The 20,647-nt window shown below is 35.0% G+C and overlaps 1 protein-coding gene across 4 annotated transcripts in view; it reads right to left on the reverse strand.

The window, feature by feature from the left end:
* The window catches only part of KIF2A (kinesin family member 2A), a 68,127-nt gene that overhangs the window by 20,122 nt on the left and 27,358 nt on the right, over positions 1–20,647 (reverse strand). For 2 of the 4 annotated variants that reach the window (XM_086700159.1, XM_086700172.1), the window contains exons 2-13: positions 14,636–14,730; positions 13,331–13,450; positions 10,951–11,005; positions 9,474–9,539; positions 8,744–8,844; positions 6,692–6,787; positions 5,170–5,224; positions 4,636–4,798; positions 1,815–1,905; positions 1,615–1,678; positions 952–1,043; positions 200–342 (exon numbers count right to left, since the gene is read on the reverse strand). In XM_086700159.1, coding sequence (XP_086556285.1) covers positions 200–342; positions 952–1,043; positions 1,615–1,678; positions 1,815–1,905; positions 4,636–4,798; positions 5,170–5,224; positions 6,692–6,787; positions 8,744–8,844; positions 9,474–9,539; positions 10,951–11,005; positions 13,331–13,450; positions 14,636–14,730 — 1,141 coding nt within the window. Of the gene's footprint in view, positions 1–199; positions 343–951; positions 1,044–1,614; positions 1,679–1,814; positions 1,906–4,635; positions 4,799–5,169; positions 5,225–6,691; positions 6,788–8,743; positions 8,845–9,416; positions 9,540–10,950; positions 11,006–13,330; positions 13,451–14,635; positions 14,731–20,647 lie in introns of all 4 variants that reach the window. The other 2 variants (XM_086700148.1, XM_086700169.1) reach the window with 1 other exon arrangement.

Genomic DNA, 20,647 nt, shown 5'->3' on the forward strand with positions numbered 1-20,647 from the left:
TCTGGCACACTTCTAGTATACTTGTAGTATGATTACCAATATAGTAGATGTCACTCAGAGTTACAAGTTAACAGTAAAAGTTTTTATGAACAAATTTTTACTGCCAAGAGGCAATGAATAACACCTTTGCTTTGTTTAGAAACCCCAAGTAACTAAAACTGATTAAGAGATTAAGTTGCCCTTAATTAAAATGAGTTACCTGCAACTATTGCCTATGTCAATGAGTTTCAGTACGTCTTCAACACATTTGACTTCCCTTTCCTGTAATCCCACCACTTGAACCTGCTGTTTTCCATCTTCCAGCACTCTTAATTTTGTTTTCCTGTTTAGCAAGTCAAACACCTATTTCAAAAAAATCCAAATCAGAAAACTAGCCTCGAAGAAAAAAAGAATCAATTCTATAAAAATCAGAGTCCAAAAGATTTCAGAAAATTACAGTAATTAGAATAATTCTCAATACTGAAAAGTTGAGCATTTCAAAGGGAATTTTTAAAAACCTCAAAAAATGTTAACATAATATTCTAACATATATAAAAATGGGGTGGCGGGGCGCCTGGGTGGCGCAGTCGGTTAAGCGTCCGACTTCAGCCAGGTCACGATCTCGCGGTCCGGGAGTTCGAGCCCCACGTCGGGCTCTGGGCTGATGGCTCAGAGCCTGGAGCCTGTTTCCGATTCTGTGTCTCCCTCTCTCTCTGCCCCTCCCCCGTTCATGCTCTGTCTCTCTCTGTCCCCAAAAAAACAAAAAAAAACAAAAAAAACAAAAAAAAACGTTGAAAAAAAAATAAAAATGGGGTGGCAAGGGTTGCACAACATGAATGTACTTAAGGCCACTGAACCTGTACACACAAAAAATAGTTAAAATGTTAAATCTTATGTTATGCATGTTAAACCACAATTTAACACTCCTCCCCCACCCCCTCCAAATCAGAGTCTTTTTAAGTTTCCACTTACCTTTCCACTGTAAATTTCAAAAAAGGTTGCATATACTTGAAGTTCTAATTTCTTATAGTTTGGCTTCTTTAACATTAAAAAGACATCTCGAGCTATCAAGAATTTCACATGGAGAAAATTGTTAAGATGTTACAAATACTATCTTTGAAAAGCAATTCAAATTTTCTGTACTTAAAGAAAATCAGTTAATTTTTACCTAGAATGACAAGATCAATAATAACAATAAAGACTAAAGTGAACATTATTTTACAAAAAAATAGTAATAGTTTTTTGACATTTAGGGTCTAGATGCCATTCTCTTTCATGTTCAGTAAAAGAATGCTACTATTTATCTTTATCAATAACATAAAATTATAGGTGGTCATAGTAAGATTATTTCCACAACCACACCAAACAGCTTTTCACAAATCAGCTATCTAACAACAAATACTAAGCTCTAACAACATGCCAGATTAAAATGACACAAATATCAAGATTTCTGTCCCAAACACTTAATCTCACAATTCTTTTCAAGCAGTTTGACAACCTAAAACTGACATAATATACGGTAAGTTTAGCTTTATGGTTATCCTTCAAGTCCTGAACAATATTTCCATGTTTTATTTCAAAGCCATTTGAATAATATTCAAGAATATTACAAATGATATGCAAAAAAAGAGTTACCTGCTAACGCATAAATTCCTTTAGAACAATCTTGGTTCTTTCCTGAAAAGTCACCTCCCATAGTCTATATGTTAAAAAGGAAATAAAAAATAGTAGACATTTTCCAGAAATAAATCTTAAAAAAATATAGGTCTTAGAATTAAGCTATAAGGAAAATAAACAAGCTTCATACCAGGATGGAACTATAATGAATTACTTACATGAGTTTTTCCACTTCCAGTCTGCCCATAAGCAAAGCATGTAGCCATTCCCCTTTCGAATATAGTTTCAACTAGTGGTCTAGCTGTAAACCTTAGAAATAAAATACACTAGTCAGAATGTGCTGTCAATATTTAAATTAAATAAATAAAATATCAAGTCTTATTAATAAACAAAATCATTTTAATAAATCAATGTGCTCAAATGTCAGACTACAACTAAGCCCACTGATATGTTAAAAATTTTAAATAAATTCCTCTTAATATTGCTTAAAGCTCTTTAAAGCATAATTTCAAGCAATTCCATAATAAACAATGGTCACAATAATGGATAGAAAAAAAATGACAGTAGCTAAGCTTGAGCATATATACATATATATGTATAATATATATATTATATATATATATGACAATATGAAAGTTTTAAAAAATAAACAAAATATCAAAATATTAGGCAGACAAGTAACATTTATACAAAGAAAAGCAAAAACATTTTAAAAGAAACCACATTGGGGCGCCTAGGTGGCGCAGTCGGTTAAGCGTCCGACTTCAGCCAGGTCACGATCTCGCGGTCCGCGAGTTCGAGCCCCGCGTCGGGCTCTGGCCTGATGGCTCGGAGCCTGGAGCCTGTTTCCGATTCTGTGTCTCCCTCTCTCTCTGCCCCTCCCCCATTCATGCTCTGTCTCTCTCTGTCCCAAAAATAAATAAACGTTGGAAAAAAAAAATTAAAAAAAAAAATAAATAAATAAAATAAAAGAAACCACATCAAGAGAGTGATAATCTCAACAGAGAAAAACTAAAAGGGAAAAAAAACTACAAAACTATCTTAAGACCATCTACCCAAGCAGAAAGTGACAGGATTTCCTTGAATATGGCTAAGTAAATATAAATTATATTTGTAAGACACTGAGTTTGAAGTTGATAGTCTTAGTTCGGGAGAAGTATGCCAAAATTATTATGGTTTGAGTTATTTTTCAAATATATTATTGTAATCATTGTTTAGGTTTCAAAATAATGTATGTGGCACACTTTATACAGTTGCTCAATTACAATTATTTTTAAGACAAAACTGAAAAAGGTATAGAATAAAAGGGAGTAAGATAAAAAGGTCAAACCAAAGTAGAAAATGGGTCTGCAGAGTGATTAGACCAAAAAAAAAAGGCCTAACTTGCACTCCCTCAAAGTTAAAGAAAGGGGATAGCATCAATATTGGTAAATTTAAGAAGCACAAATATAAGGTAAAAAGGAATGGTTACTAAACCTAGAATATTCAGAGAAAAATATCTTATAATTACAAGGTCAAACAGACATTTTATGAAACAGGAGTGGAAGTAGAGAAAGAAGTGAGGGGTGAGGAGAGGACTATTCTCAGTAAGGTAAAAAATAGGTAATTTATACTTATAACTCCCTTATAAAACAAATTTTTCATAATACTATTTAGCGTTCACAGGTTCTTTAATTTCCTCCTCTTTGCAACTGAACTTCTAGTTTACTGGCTTAGGACCAATAAAGTTGGTTTCAATGATATTTCATTTATAAGTGTTCAATTCTTAGGACTCTTAATTCTTAAATTTTGTTTTCCAGCCGTATTTATAAAATGAAAGGACAATGAAAAAGCATTCAAGGGGCGCCCGGGTCACCCAGTCGGTTAAGCGTTTGACTCCTGGTTTGGGCTCAGTTCATGAATCTCAAGGTTCATGGGTCTCAGGCTCTGTGCTGACAGCAGGGAGCCTCTTTAGGATATTCTCTCTCACACTCTCTCTCTCTCTCTGCCCCTCCCCTGCTCATGCTCTCTCGCTCTCAAAATAAATAAACTAAAAAATATTCAAGTAACTGCCAAGACAATTCTATATACACTGAAAGAACACTGCTCTTAAAAGTGACCTCCCCTGCTCCCCTCCCCTGCTCATGCTCTCTCGCTCTCAAAATAAATAAATAAACTAAAAAATATTCAAGTAACTGCCAAGACAGTTCTATATACACTGAAAGAACACTGCTCTTAAAAGAACACTGCTCTTAGAAGGCAGTGTTTACAAACTATATATGAAAATCTAAATTTGGCCTAATAATTTGGGATATCAATGTATAATACTTCCAAGTTTGAGTTGTTTGTAAGATGAATATGTGAACGTGTGTGTGTGTGTGTGTGTGTGTGTGTGTGTGTGTGTGTGGAAGGAAATGTATCTAGCCAATAATAAAAACCATGATTTCAGGTGAGCATTACAAAGAACAAGTGTTAATATATTCATCATTGTTTTTCTTTTAAGTTTATTCATTTTGAGAGAGAGAGTGCACATATGCGAGCACACACACGGGGGAGGGGTACAGAGAGGGAGACAGCGCTGACAGCAGAGCCTGATGTGGGGCTTGAACTCATGAACCATGAGATTTTTTTTTCTAATGTTTATTTATTTTTGAGAGAGAGAGAGACAGAGGGCAAGCGAGGGAGGGGAAGAGAGAGAGGGAGACAGAGAATCCAAAGCAGGCTCCATGCTCTGAGCCAGCAGAGAGCCCAACACAGGGCTTGAACTCACAAACCATGAGATCATGACCTGAGCCAAAGTCGGATGCTTAAGCAAATGAGCCACCAAGACACCCCTGGAACCCTGAGATCTTGACCTGAGCCAAAAGCAAGTCAGAGCCTTAACCAGCTAAGTCACCCAGGTGCCCTTCATTATTATTATTATGTAACCTTGTTTAAACTCAGAATTAAAAAAAAGCATACTATATTTTTTGAGAGATATGCCAAGATCAATTAAGTTTCAGGGTGGTGACAGATACACAGTGTAAGAACAAAACTCTTATTTAAAACAAATTTACCTACCTGTAAACCATTTCATTAGGAGCTGAGTCATCAAAGGCATAATCAAAACGAAATGTTTGGTTTTCTAGGTACCTTGTTAAATCTACTTTTTGTTTTGGTTCATGTACCATCACAACATCTTTACTGGGGATTGTGATTACATCAAGATCTTTCATTTGAGTTTCTAAAAGAATAAATGAAAATGAATGCCCAGTAATTTTCACAGCATTAGGATGTACAAATGTAAGCAAAAAGAAATGTAATTGAAGTATTAAGTTCTATAAATACAAAAATTTCAGAAATACGCCATTCAATAAGATATAGTATTTCAACAACCAAGTAAAAATAATCTAAATTTCTGTGAAGCCAAAACCAGAAATGGCAATGATTCATAGAGCAGTAACAAATCAAGAGATCTAACCATAGAAATCTGCGTAATGATTTAAAATGACTTATATTAAACTCTTCTGAACCAATTTAATTTCTGCTATCATCAAAATAAATTACAAATTGGGCAAAATCAACCTCTTATTAAGAGTTCAAAAAGCATCATACCTTTTTTATTGAGTGGTCGTTTTCTTACACAAACACATATTCTATGTTCATCAATCTAGAAATAAAATATTTTGTTTCAATGTTCATCAGTGTTATAAAACACTAAAAAAGTCAGTTATGCACTATTTCCTACAGAGGCTCCAGAAATTGATGCATAGCATAAATAGGATAAATAAGTTTAAAACACAAAATGGCAAGTACAAATTTTAATAGTTAAGAGACAATGATCTCTAAAATTCTGAGCATAATGGAAAGTTGCTTATTTTTTTATTTGGTAAACAGTAAACAACCTTGTAGAGGACACTTTGTAGCATTAGGCTCACGTTAAGAAGCTGCCTTACTCACTACAAAATATGCTACATATAACAAAGGCACAATTTCCCACCAAGTGATGTATTTTCGTGTTGATTAAAAGGAAAGTTGTTGACAAAAATAACTAACTATAGACACAATTCTCAGAATATTAGTGAGCAAAATAACTTCAACAATTTTATAATAGGTCGATTCTTACACATATTTTTCATAAAATTTATGCTCCCAGTACTTGCCTGTTAATAATAATTAAATCTGTAACACGGGGATTAGCAAAGTATGGCCTGCAGGGCTAATCCAGGCCACTACCGGCTTTTAGAAGTTTTAATGAGACAGTTATATGTTTAGGTATTGTCTATGGCTCCTTTTGTACTACAAAGGTAAAACTGAGTAGTTGTGACAAAGACCATTTGGTTCACAAAGCCAAATTCTTTACTATCAGGGTCTTTGAAGGAAAAGTTTGCCAATCCCTGCCCCAAAGTAGGAGTTTCAGATGTAGTAGGTTAAAGGGGTAGCAAGGACTAAAATATATGGGACAAAAGTATTATGAATAACAACTCTATGAATACATCAGCCTGACAAAAATGTATTTTACGTACCCAAGGTATTCTGTACAGGCCAGGTCAGATGGATTATCTCCTAAGTATTAATGACTCACAAACTATTCCCTGTCCAAAAAATTCTCATTCTTCAACAGGAAAGTAGTTGAGTAGTAAGACAATGAGAATTTATTTCAAGTGCTAGGTTTCTGGACTGGTACAGTTCTAAACAACCATATTTACTGTTAAAAGCCAGACTAACATTTATTTAAAAATAACAAATTAACTAATAGCAAACTGATAGGACAGCGGGATCTATAGCCCAAGAGGAAATAAGCTTGGAACCGGGATAGAAGTTTAAGTGACAGTCAGAAAGGAGAATGGGTCTTCTGGCATCATTCCTTTAACTGTTATTCTGCCCTGCCAAAGATAGAGAGGATTTGCTCTGAAAAGGACATCTCTATGGGAAGCCTGTCTGATAAACCAAATTATAAGAGATAAGCACAAATGTGGATGATTTCTTGATTTTCTCCTTAAAATATGGGGAATGTGCACCCATAAAGAGAGAAAAAACTACATAGCTAAATCCAATATTAATTAAGTGGTTATCAAATTTTTTTTTCTTTTACAGCATAAAAAATTCCATAGCAATAGTTTATAACGAATCTTACAGGATCTGCTGTTGTTAATGGTCTATAATCCAAACTTCCTCTAAAATCTCTGATCATACACATAATTTCATAATTTGGGTTTGTAGCATCAACATCCTGTAACAAGAGAATTCATCATTTATTATAATTACATTAATTATATTGTTGCATTTATGTTAAATACGGTTTGCAAATTAAAATTAAATTAGCAGATTGTGTCATTTGTTATAGCCAAGCTGAAACTCAAACTAAAGGCATGATATAATTTAGTTTCAGAGTTTAGGATTAATAACATGCCCAAGAATCACCTTCTTATTACATACACAATTCTGATAGTCTAATGCATTGTGTTAACTCTAAACCAAACACTCCGCATTAAAGCCACTATGAACTCTCAAAATCATGTTATATATAACTTACTCATCCCAGAAAATTAAACAAAAGAGAAATAGTGCTCATCTTAAACATCAATAAAGAAGTCTAAAAAACTCTAAATTTCTAAAAACCTGAAATTCTAGAAATATTCATTTAATCACCTTTTTCTTCCCAATACTGAATCCAGTGTTTCAATAAAGTAGAAATACGGATTCATTTATGCCCATTTTCTGTTCTTGTTGACTCTCAACAAAAAAAAAAAGAAAGAAACCCTAAAGGTGGTAAAAACCACCTCAGAACTTAAAGGAATCAAAACACAAAATTTTTTCAACTTTTAAAATTTAAATTACTGAATGTGTTGACTGCAGTCAATAAGCTACTAAACATTCTAAAAAGTCAGATTTTTATCATGCACCAGGTACAGATTTGCTTTGAATATAAATTTCAAAACTGTTAATGAAAATTACTTTCAATTAACTTTCTTTTAGGAAATGATAACTATGTCAACTGAAAAACTGAATGTAAAGTGAAAATTAAGAAATCACAATGTGAAAATATTATGAGGTTCCCACAGGAAACACTAGGTGGCATCTGTGCTAAGTATCAGTAGATCCATCTGCATTGTTTTATTTATTTCAAAACCAAATGATCATTCTCAGATCACTTTAAGTTAGAACCTGATTTATTAAAAATGCTGAATTTTATACTGGTTTTATAATCCCACAACACAACATCTTTATAATTTAAGGGCATTTGAATATACTCCTGAATAAAGAAACAATCCTGATGCTCGTTTTTTTTTGTTTTTTTTTTTTTTTAATATTTTAATGTTTCTTTATTTTGGAGAGAGACAGAAAGACAGAAAAGACAGAGCGTAAGCAGGGGAGGGGGAGAGAGAGAAGGAGACACAGAATCAGAAGCAGTCTCCAGGCTCAGAGTTGTCAGCACAGAGCCTGAAGCAGGGCTTGAACTCATGGATGGTGAGATCATGACCTGAGGGGGAAGTCGGATTCTTAACCAACTGAGCTACCCAGGCGCACCAATCCTGGTATTTTATTAGAGGAAACAAGTTCTAAGAATACAGTTATAATATAAGCACAATAAAAGAGTTATGGGTATAGTAACGGAATTTGCAGCAGATGAACACCTGCAGAGAGATAAAAGACCAGTCTTCTATGTAATTTTTCCTTTGTTAGTAAACAGTTTTGTTACCATCCAAAGGGAATGTGAGAGACACAAGAGATAGGCTTTTAATATCTAGTATAAATCAAAATACAAGGAATTTCTGCTTTCCCTGTAATATGCTGAATTCAACCATGGAAAAATAATAAAATTTTGTAGTAAAACTGTCTACTTTATAATCATCTACTTTAATTAGATATTCTTCTGCATGTATTTTTAGATCATTTTAGAAAACCAAAATATACTATTCTTGAAAGGTATAATGGCTGCATTTGAATTCAGTAACACAATGAATTATTATTCAAAATGGAACAAAACGTGAAAAGTACATGTAGCAAAAATGCTGTAACATATTTTCATAAGAATTTATATTATTTCTCATCAGTTTAACAATCAATTAATATACTGAAAACTTTAAATGAACGCCTCCACTACTTTTTCACAAGCATCTCACGTTCACTAACACAGTCTAAATCTTCAGTTCATGCATAAACAAAATATGATTCTGTTACAAACCTGGGCTCTTTTTTCTCTAAGTTCTTGCTGTTGTAGTCTCCTTTTTTCTCGTTTTTCTTGTAATTTTTCTACTTCTTTCACACAATTAGATTTTCTACGTGCTGAAAGAAAAAAGATGAGCTGTAGAAGCAGAGCTTTCTTTTTATAGTACTGAACTTACATGCAAAAATTTTACATATAATCAATCTCACCACATAACACCAAAAAAAAAGTTACACACTGACAAAGCATGCCTATAACAACTACGTGAACTTTACTATGAGCTGCTTTAACGAAACCAGGAACAGGACAATATACAAATGGTCAAGAAAAATGACTTTAACATATTGATACATGTCATCTCTTGGTTTACAATCACAGATGTTTGAATTGAAAAGATCGAGAAGCATAAGAATTTCTTCCATAACATCTGTCGAATTATCATCTGACCAGAATTTTAAATTCAAAGCAACTGAGATATTGGTATAATTTTACATTTAGAAATTCTCCAAAATATACATTTAAACACCCAATTAACAGACTAAACTAACAGGAAAAAAATTTTTCCACAGTGGTAAAATGAAATCTGCAGTCGTTTGTAGTTAAACTTTACCATTTGGAGACTTTAAAGATGACCAAGAGAGAATACATGTATGCCTAAAATAACTGAATCCTTGGTACATGATTTACATACAAGGGGGTCCAAATTCCTTTTTTGCAGCTTGAACTGGAGATATATCTGAAACACTACCATTCTGTTGTGCGGAGGAAGACTGCTCAGGAAGCTGACTAGGCCGTGCACGTGCAGAACCAACCACTGTAAATGAAACAATTTTTAAATTCAGAACAGAAAATTAGTAAAGATGAACCCTAGTAAAAGGAACAGAGAGACCTCAAAAGAACAGATACTTAAGAGGTACATTAGTCAACTCTCAGATTTTCTACTTACGTGGGTATAAATAAAGTATGGAACAATCAATTCTGTTCAATAATCTAACAAGCAAGAGGTTTTTCACAGGAATGTGTGTGGACTTCGGTCCCACCAATGTAATTCAAGCTACAAAACTCAATCTGAGGGGCGCCTGGGTGGCTCAGTTCGTTAAGTGTCCGACTTTGGCTCAGGTCATGATTTCACCGTTCGTGAGCTAGAGCCCTGAGTCGGTCTCTGTGCTGACAGTGTGGAGCCTGCTTGGGATTTTCTCCCTTTCTCTCTGCCTCTCCTCCACCTGCACTCCCCATTCTCTCTCTCAAAATAAATAAATATATTTTAAAAAAAGAAACAACTCATTCTGAATAATTTATATAAAAACTAAAGCCAAGCCTAACTCTTAATAATCATTTAAATAATGTAAGTGTAGCAAATATAAATTTTAAATTTAAATGCACTGTCATTTTGAAAAATTTACCCAAGTCTGTACATAAAGTTTTAAAAAAAGCCCTTCAACCCTGCCTGTAATTCCAAATCCCACTCTCTGCTCCTCAAATATGCAAATCTTCAGCAAAGAATTTCCCAATGATTATGTTACCAAAGTGAAAAAATAAATATAAAGTAAAATATGCATATCACATTTCACATAGCCAATATAAATTTTCACAAGACTCAAAGGAAGGATAGGTTTAAAGTGTAGGACTTTGCCTCTACCTCCAATCTCTCTTCTAATACCTATGCCTCTCCTTCACATACAGAGAAATTATCACTGCTAGAAATGACAATTCTGAATTGCTGAAAAGAAAAGAAATTAACTGTGTTTTACATTTCTGGGCTGAAAATATATGGAATACCTGCAATTAACTACAAATTGTACCTATTCAACTTTTCTTTAACTGACTCCCAAGTTACCCATGACTCTTTTTGGAAGACTGTTAGCCAAAAAGTCACATTAAAATGTGAAGATTAGATTTAGTCTTGTGAAATCAATTAACTGACTACTTCCCCATTCCTTTCTTTCTCATGATAACTCTTCTCAAATCTGAAAAGTTACTAGGTAAAGAGATGAATCAAAAAGTGCACAGATTATGGAGTTTCACATTCATCATGTACCTTTATAAATCGTTTTTCATATTATTGACATTATCATATTAGGGAATTTCTGATAGCCAACCTTCAAATTAGCCAGGTAAAGTTTAAATGAATAATAATGTCAAGGGTGATATTAACTTTTGATTTACTTTGTCAGGGTAATACTAAAAAGTTAATAGGAAAAATTATAGAGAAATGTTTACTTTACCTCTGTTATCTCTTGGAGGAGGGTCATTCTTAATAGAAGCCACAGTCCGTCGATTCTATACAACAAAAAAATGTTCGTTTACTTTCTCTCTTTACTCCTCAGATATTTATCATAATTTCAGCTTTCTTTAATTAAATGAAAGTAGGTGAATACAAAATATAAAACTAGGGGCGCCTGGGTGGCTCAGTTAGTTAAGCGTCCGACTTCTGCTCAGGTCATGATCTCACGGCTCGTGAGTTCAAGCCCCATGTCAGGCTCTGTGCTGACAGCTCAGAGCCAGGAGCCTGCTTTGGATTCTGTGTCTCCTCTCTCTCTCGCTTTGTCTCGCACTCTGTCTCTCTCAAAAATAAAATAAAAACATTAAAAAAAATTTTTTAAAAATATATTATAAAACTAAATGGAAAAAACTATAAATAATCTGCTAATAAATTACTACACTAGTGCTAGCAATATTCAAGTTTCTTCATATGAGTATTGGCCACCACCTCCCCACAAAAAGCAATATTCAGGAATTAGTATGAGACGGACACTGTTAATATTAATTCACTCAACCTTCACAACAACCCTATGAGGTAGTTACTATTATTCTGGTTTCATGAGAAAACTGAAGCAAAGTGAAGTTAAGCAATTTCAGTAAAAGGTATAGTTGTAGTCATCATGCTACAACCATGTAATACATTTCAAAAGCATGTATTACATTTCATCTTTGGACGTGGAAGTAATCAATAAAATACCAGTTTTAGACAACTTACAATCTACTGTTAAACATCAAAATACCAAGAAATGCTCACTGTCATTTCTTTTTTTCTCTCATTTCTACTAAAAGATTTCACTGTGAAAAAAAAAGAATTTGAAAAATAAAAGATTTCACTGGACTCTCAAAGACTCCCAACACTGCATACACTAGAGCAGCAAATTTTTGATCCTATTATTTATTTACCAAGACTTCATTTTAGTCACCTGAAAAGAAAGATATCAAAAAATGTCGTGGTTCTCAAAGCTAGAGAGAACATTTGCAAATTTATATCAGATGGGTACTAATAAAAGGATATTGATTCTAGGGCCTCACTTTAGATAAAATGAATCGCTGAAAGTGGGCTAAGCATCAGTATTTTAAAAAAATTCTCCAAGTGATTTTAATGCACAGCAAAGGCTGCTAATGACATACTAAGAAGGATCAACGATGAAGATCCTTCAAGGCTGTGAAGTCAAATATGAAAAACAGTCCATCTACAAGTCATAACTAAAGACCTCTAAGCAGTGACACTCAATATCCTAGTTAAATTACATGAACTGAAAATCTGCCTTATGTTCATATGCAGAACTTAAAAAGTAGAATGTTTTGTTGATAATGTTAAGCTCCCGTCACACTGTATTTGGATGCTTTTGTATATCTTCCTTTCAAGATAACCAAATTCCTATAGGGTTAATGTTATACCTGTACATGACAAAATCAACAAATACTTTTTGAAGCCTCAAGATGAAGAACTACAGATTAAACAACGGTGTGAGTGAACTGGTTTAAAAAGAGTTGCATTTTGGGGCGCCTGGGTGGCGCAGTCGGTTAAGCGTCCGACTTCAGCCAGGTCACGATCTCGCGGTCCGTGAGTTCGAGCCCCGCGTCGGGCTCTGGGCTGATGGCTCAGAGCCTGGAGCCTGTTTCCGATTCTGTGTCTCCCTCTCTCTCTGCCCCTCCCCTGTTCATGCTCTGTCTCTCTCTGTCCCAAAAATTAATAAACGTTGAAAAAAAAAAAAAAAAAAGAGTTGCATTTTGATATACAATTTTAATAGTGAGCAATTTCAATAGGAAGGACGGGCATTACCTTTTAAAATAATAAAAACGACATTGCTTTTATTTTTGTAAAGATAAAACTCTTAGGGAGGATATACGGCATGGTTTTAAAGTTCATCTTTACAGATAACACAGTAGTTAAACTACATTCTATCATTTCCCATCCTTCTCTAATGAACATAAGTAGCAGAATCACTACTTCAAAAGACTAGTGGAGTGGGAATTTATTATGAAAAATCAACATTCCTTCTTTACCTAAGTCATATGTATCATTCAACAAATATGGACAGCAAATGGTTTTGACATCCATATCTCCTGAGAAGCTACTAGTCTTAGGAAAAATCCTAAGGAAAATCAGGAAAGGAATTCCTAGGATTTTACCTAATGATGATCATTAACTGTCAACTGGACAACCTCGATCCTTCAAAGGATGTAAGCATATACATGACATGAAGATGGCAGAAATATTACAGTTTGTTTTTTTAAAGCAAACTAATGCTTAAAACATACTCTTCACAGACTGTCATTTCAAACCAGACCCTCAGCCCACACACCCACCCACCCGTGCTCTGAATTTTCATCACTAACCTTTACAATTTTGTTTACTTTGGCTGAGGATGCTGGAGGTGGAGGTGTTTCTGGACTGGGTTCAATTTCTTCATCAGGTACAAGGTCAGGGTTAAGTGAAAAGATGCTCTCGAGATCAATCTGTTTTAAAAAATGCATATATTTTGAGAGTAAATTTTGACACTATTTTACGAATTTACACAGAGAGAATAATTGTTAAATGATTTTGGCCTCATGAATAGTACTGCCTTGAAAACTATATTATCTACAATTACAACCCACATATATTTAAAGAATCTGTATTCAAACAGCATTTTGTGGGCACCTGGGTGGCTCAGCTGGTTAAGAGTCCGACTTCAGCTCAAGTCATGATCTCGAGGTTCGTGAGTTCGAGCCCCACGTCGGGCTCTGTGCTGACAGCTCAGAGCCTGGAGCCTGCTTCGATTCTGTGTCTCCCTCTCTCTCTCTCTGCCCCTCCCCTGCTTGTGCTTGCTCTCTCTCAAAAATAAATAAACATTAAATTTGTTTTAAAAGACAGCATTTTGTGGTCTTGATTATATGTCCCATCACTTACCATATTGAAGAGGTACCTACCAATCTTTGAGTGAAATTTTTTCATCATTTTTAAGTTTTTCAAACAATGATGAAGAATACATGCACTATGTAAAAAATTATATACTCTCTGTCTTAAACTTTTTAATGTTTTATTTATGAGACGGAACATGAGCAGGGGAGGGGCAGACAGAGAAGAAGACACAGAATCCAAAGCAGGCTCCAGGCTCCGAGCTGTCAGCACAGAGCCCGACATGGGACTCAAACCCATGAACCATGAGATAGTGACCTGAGCCGAAGGTGGACACTTAACCAACTGAGCCACCCAGGAGCCTCTGTTTTGTTTTATATTTGGAACCTTGATTGTGGGACTAGAAATAAAATTTAAACCAGTGATTGGGGCACTTGGCTGGCTCAGTCAGTAAAGTATGCAACTCATGATCTTGGGGTTGTAGGCTCGAGCCACATGTTGGGTGTAGAGATTATTTAAAACTACAATCAAAAAAAATTTAGGGGTGTCTGGGTGGCTCAGTCAGTTGAGCGTCTCTTAATTTCAGCTCAGGTCAGGATCCCAGGATTGTGGGATTAAGTCCGGCATTGGGCTCCACACTGAGCATGGAGCCTGCTTAGGCCTCCCTCCCTCCCTCCCTTCTTCCCTCTCTCACACTCTCTCTCCCCCTCCCTCCCTCCCTCCACTCCCCTCTGCCTCTGCCCCTCTCCCCTGCTCCTACTCTCTCAAAAAAAATAAATAAAAAATTAACCCAGTGATCATACCTCTTTGCCTTTTGTATCTCCATTTTCTATCCATTCAACAGTTACACTTTCATTATCTTCATTTAAAGATGTTACCATTGCTTGATGTATTCGGCCTAAGTGGGAATAAAACATACATTTTTAAGATGTCATAAATTACGGTAATAAATTATGGTAAGAAAACGACACTACTTTTCTTACAAGGGATTTCCAGACTCTCAGGATTTGTGAATAAACTTTGTCTATGGGATCATAGATATGCTGTTAAGACCAGAAACTCGAGAAATTGGTTTAGACTGAAAATTTGTTTTCAACATACATGAAAAAATGGTTACACAGTGGCAGAGAATGCCTGAAATTTTATATACTTCTAATCATTAAAAAATTTCTTTACTATGCAATGATACTAACTATAAAACAAAAAAAATTCAGAGAGCACTTTTTAATACTATACTAATATAAAACACTTTGTATGTAAAAATCACTATCATATACTGGACAAAGTGACATTGTTTTTAAAATATTGAGAAAAGGACTCTACGTCCAAAAAGGTTGGAAACTGTAATCTAAAATGTTCTCTTTCTTCATGCTGCCTATCTAAATCCATTCTATACCTTACTTTCTCTGACAGTTCTACTACTTACCATTTGTAGAGACAGGGTGTCCTATGTAACATATTAAACTTGTTTTCCCTCTCTTAGCAGACTGTGGATCTTACTTGTTAATAACCACAGAACTAAGTAATTATTTTTAATTATTACAGAATATTCCATTATGTTTATTACAACTTATTTAATATCTATTCATGGTACTTAGGTTGTATGCAATTTTTTGCTATTAAAAACAGTGCAATGAATACTACTGCACGTGTATTATTTTACACTTGTCAGATTATTTCTTTGGGACAAATTCCTAGAAGCAGATCAAGGTTTTAGATGCGTGTGTGTGTGTGTGCGTGTGTACTTCTTACTTATTTGTCTTCATCTTACCCACCCATTTGATTATTCTTCAAGGAAGGACAGAAACTATGTTACAGATGTGCATTTTTATATTATTTAATAGGTTTCATATGTATTTCCTGAATGAAATCCTTGGGGGCATTTATAATTTACCTTAATACACTTTATACCTCTTTAAAAATCTTAAAAAAAAAACCAGATACACAGTATATGAAACAATGTTATTGTAAAAATAAGGCATTTACTAAGATTAGTGGACATTAGACAATCGGGTATTAAGGGTAGACAGAAATGATGAACTGGAAAATACTGAGAAGATTCAAGGGAGAGGCTTAAAAAGAAGAAAATGAGACAACATTCGCTACCAATGTGATTGGACAGAAATTAGGTAAACAACCAACAGAAGTGGTATGTGTCAGTCGGGTCCTCCAGGAAGCAGATGTTCAAGGACAAGAATTTTATTATGAAAGATAAAAGCTGGGCGGGGGGGAGTAAAACAGGACTGAGGATGGAAAACTTTCAGACTCAAATGGATCTAAAATCAGTGAAGGAAAGGGGATATAAAACAGGATTCAGCAGACAGAGCCTCAGACCCTGACAAAGATCTGACAATGTTCTGGACAACCCAGTAAAGTACTCCAAAGCAAAGACTGCCCACTAGAACAGTCCAACACTGGGACAAAATGGAAACACCCTAGAACCCACACCATGCTCAGTCAGTAGCAGGAGGTTTCCTAGGAAACACAAGGCCTCAACTCAAAATCTTAGGAGCCTAAATTAACAGCTAGAGGCTGTCAGCTACATGTACTCCCTGGAGCTGAAGGAACAGTAAGTAGTTTGTTAAAGAGAGACCCAAGCAGTACATCTACAAAGCTGCTACAGGTTATGAAAAAGAGAGAGGAGTGCCTGGGTGGCTCAGTGGGTTAAGCGTCCAACTCTTCATTTCAGCTCAGGTCATGATCTCACAGTTCATGAGTTCAAGCCCCACATAAGGCTCTGCACTGCTTTGGGATTCTCTCCCCCCTCTGTCTGCCCCACCCCACTTGACCTCTCTTTCTCAAAATAAATAAATAAACAAACTTAAAAAAGAAAAAGAGAAACTGAGCTTAAGTGGTAGTGGAAGTGAAGAGTGAACCCCAGAGAGCCATGAGCTGCCCTGATGGTCTCCATTATAATCTAGGAGGAATCCCCACTGCTGCATCAAGCCCCACATTCATCACCATCTCCACAACATAATTAGTGAGTCTGAGAGCCAGCAGCTACTAGGTCTCAAAGTAGTGAAACCCAGCCTCAAAACAGTAATACCCATGAGTACGAACAAGGTTACTACAACAAAGAAGATATATTTAAATACCACAAATACTAACTTTCAGCAGGAAATGAAGAGGCTGTAGCTGAGATTGTTGAAGAGTAGAGACAGGGGGTCTCCATGCAATTACCAACAGAAGTACCACAATAATGAGAATGAGGAAAAGTGTATCATGTTGCAAAAGCAAGACCAATACCACATTCCTGTTAGGCATCTACTACAATATTCCAACTTACCTTGGGAACGAAGAGCAGACTATAGGACCTAAAGAACTACAGGTCACACAATCTCACAGGGACCTTAATTTCCAAAGACAGACTACAGAAATCAGACAGACTACAGAAAGAGGATAAAGAAAATCAAGATTCTCTTTTGAAAACCCATTATCAGCAGTCCTCAATAGCTGTACCTCCAGAAGTTCACTTACAAATGCAGAAAGCCTTAGGCCACAAGTAAATGAGAGTCAAAAGCAGCTAATTCACCAGTTGAGACTAAGCTCTAGAGGTTTAAGAAGACAGAAATGTTGAGAAAGGAGAAACTGTTCGCTTATCTCTACCAGGGTCCAGTTTACTCATCTAATAGGAACAAAGAAATATGAAATTCCAATAAGAAGAAATTAATAAAGACTAGAGCTTAATGAATGAATCAAATCTCAAGTGTATGCTTTTTGGTCAGTGGATGAAATAACCAGAAATATCTGCAGGATGGGGTTTTGATTATGTTTAACAAAAGTTGCCTCTAAAAAATGTTTTAAGTCTAACTTTATCCAATATACCTTTAAAGGTTTTTTTAAAAAATGTTTTACATATAGCTCAAGTGAGATACTCAAATTTCTTATTTTTAATTGTAATAAAAATTATGATTTGATTTTTTCCAAAGTCAAATAGTACACACCTGTTAAGTAATATAATAAAAAGAGGGATACATATATACAACATTTTTCAAGGGAAAGAAATCATTATGATTATCACTAAATCAAAAACAAGTATTTTATCCTAATAGGGATAGTTGTTAATAGGGATCATGTGCAGTTGTCGATACAGATAAGGAACTACAGCTCAGAGACCAATCAGAATTCGAAGTATCTTTCCCTAGAACCTGGTACAATCTTCCCACATAGCCCCTCTAGCACAATCACCATTCTTGGTTTGAGAAAATTCCTGTATTCCATCATCACTAATTCATTGCCCTTTGACTCTCTGATTCCCCATTTACTTTACTATAAATTATATCATATACACTTCTACATTCAAAAAAAAAAAAAAAAAAGGTAACACACCTGTGTATTCACTACCAGCCAGGTTAGAAAACAATACCTTTGAGGGGTGCCTGGCTGGTTCAGTCAGTGGAGCATGAGACTTGATAGAGTTGTACGTTTGAGCCCCACAATGGGTGGAGAGATTACTCAACAATAAAATCTTTAAGGGGCGCCTGAGTGGCTCAGTCAGTTAAGCGTCTGACTTCAGCTCAGGTCATGATCCCACAATTCGAGGGTTTGAGCCCCCCAATGGGCTCTGTGCTGACAGCTCAGAGCCTAGAGCCTGCTTAGATTCTGTGTATCTCTCTCTCTGCCCTCCCCCACTTGTGTGCTCTCTCTCTTCTCTCTCTCAAAAATAAATAAACCTTAAAAAATTTTTTAAATAAAATCTTAAAAAAAAAAAAGGAACAATACCTTTGAAACTCCAGATGCCCCCCTCCCTAAGTGAATCTCCCTTTCCCTTCTTCCCCCACCACCAGCAATAATATTATCCTAATATGAGAGTCATACTGTGGCTTTTCTTTAAAGTTTTACCACCTATACATGTAACACAAAAGTACCTGAACAGCTTGCTTATTTTTACACTGTGTAAATGGAGTGACACTACTTTAAACCTTGCTTCTGGTACACACTGGTTTTCCAAGATTCATTTATGCTGTTGTAAATTAATTCACTTATTTTCACTACATAGGAATATGCCAAAAACTTATCTACTCTGTTGACAAACATGTGTTTTCATATATTTGCTATTAGAAACAATGGTGTTACAGGCATTCTTATACATGTGCACTGATACAAATAAGCAAAAATTTCTCTCGGAAGTGTAAGAAACAGAATACACACATATGTATCTTTTCTAGTTAGTGCCACCATGTTTCCCAGAGTGACTATACCTGCAATGATTTGCAATCCTACTAACAATGACTTCACATCCACTATGATCATATTGTGGTTCTAATTTCTCTGATTTAATGAGGCTGTGCCTATTTGTATGTTTGTTGGCCACCAAACATTTTGAGTGTTTTTTTATTCCCACTTCTCTGCAAATTCTCCATATATTTTGGTATCAATCTTCTGTTAAATATGTTGCAAATATTTTCTCCAAATTTAAGGCTCATCTTTTACTTTATGATGTTTTTTGATGAATTTCAAGATGATAATTTTAATGTAAATATATAGGTTTCAATTACAGCTTTTTACATTCTAAAATTCTTCCTGAGACTCGGGTCATTAAGAAAGTTTCTGACATTTTCTTCCACAGTTTCACAAAGTCTTTTATACTCAAGAATGCAACCTACTGTCATTTTGATTTTTGTGTATGGTAACATAATTCCCAACTCCCCCCACCCCACCATGAAAACCAAATTATCCCAGTGCTATTTCCTGGAAGGCTCTTCCTTCCCTGACTTATCTGCACTATGACTCGTCAAATTTCAAGCAAACATGCATCAGCCCATTTCTTTTTCCTTGAACCAAAATTACACAGTCGTACTGTTACAGCTTTGCAATAAGTCTTGCTAGCTGGTAAAAGAAGCGTCCCCACCTAATTGCTCTTTAAGAGTTTCTTTGATCTTCTTAGCCTTTTGCATGTCTGTATAAATTATAGAATCAGCTTGTCAAAATCCAAAAATCAAATAACCCAATAATTTAAAAAACCACCTGTCAGGATTCTAGTTGGAATTACATTAAGAATTTTGTGCTGGATCTTTACATCATTGACTAAGAGTAATAGCTGCCAGCAGTCTTCTTTTCTCATTCCAACCTTATTCTGGAACAGTTTAAATGAGAATTATTTGAACCCTGAGTATCTGGTTAAAACCATCTTGGTCTAGGGTTTTATTTGTGAAAAGATTCAATTTTCCTAACCATTTTAAGATGACTGTGGTTTTCTATTTGTGACTTTTGATAATTATACTTTTTTCTGGGAGATAATTATTTAAGTTTTCACATTTTGGGCATAAAGTTGTTCATAATTATGTTGAATGTCTGTGGCGATCTGTAACAATCACTTTTCATTAATAATTTTTCATCGTTCTTTCTTGGTAAATCTTGTATCAGATTTGTCAGTTTTATCTCTTCCAAGAACAACACCTGGTTTTGTTGAGCCCTTTTACTGTGTTATTAAATACTTAATTACCGTTCTTAACATTAATCTTTCCTGTAACTTACTTCGGACACATTTTGCTGCATCATTTTTTTCTCAAATTCTTAAGATGGATGCTTTGCTTATTCATCTTTATCCCTTTTTTTCCCTGATAAGCAATTAAAGCTACACATTTCTCTCCAAGAACTGCTTTAGCAGCATCTTACAAATTTGTGTATTTAGTATTTTTGTTATGGGAGTTGAAACTACTTTCTAATTTTATGATTCTTTGACTCATGAGTTTTCTAGAAGTGTTTTTCAAATTCCAAACACATGCAAGTTTTCTACATATCCTGTTAAAGATTTCCAAAGATTTCCAAAGATAAGGCACCTGACCGATGAGAATAAATAATGCCAGAAATAA

This window comes from Puma concolor, chromosome A1, assembly GCF_028749965.1.
Source record: "Puma concolor isolate L17-30 chromosome A1, mPumCon1.1.hap2, whole genome shotgun sequence".
Taxonomy (NCBI): domain Eukaryota; kingdom Metazoa; phylum Chordata; class Mammalia; order Carnivora; family Felidae; genus Puma; species Puma concolor.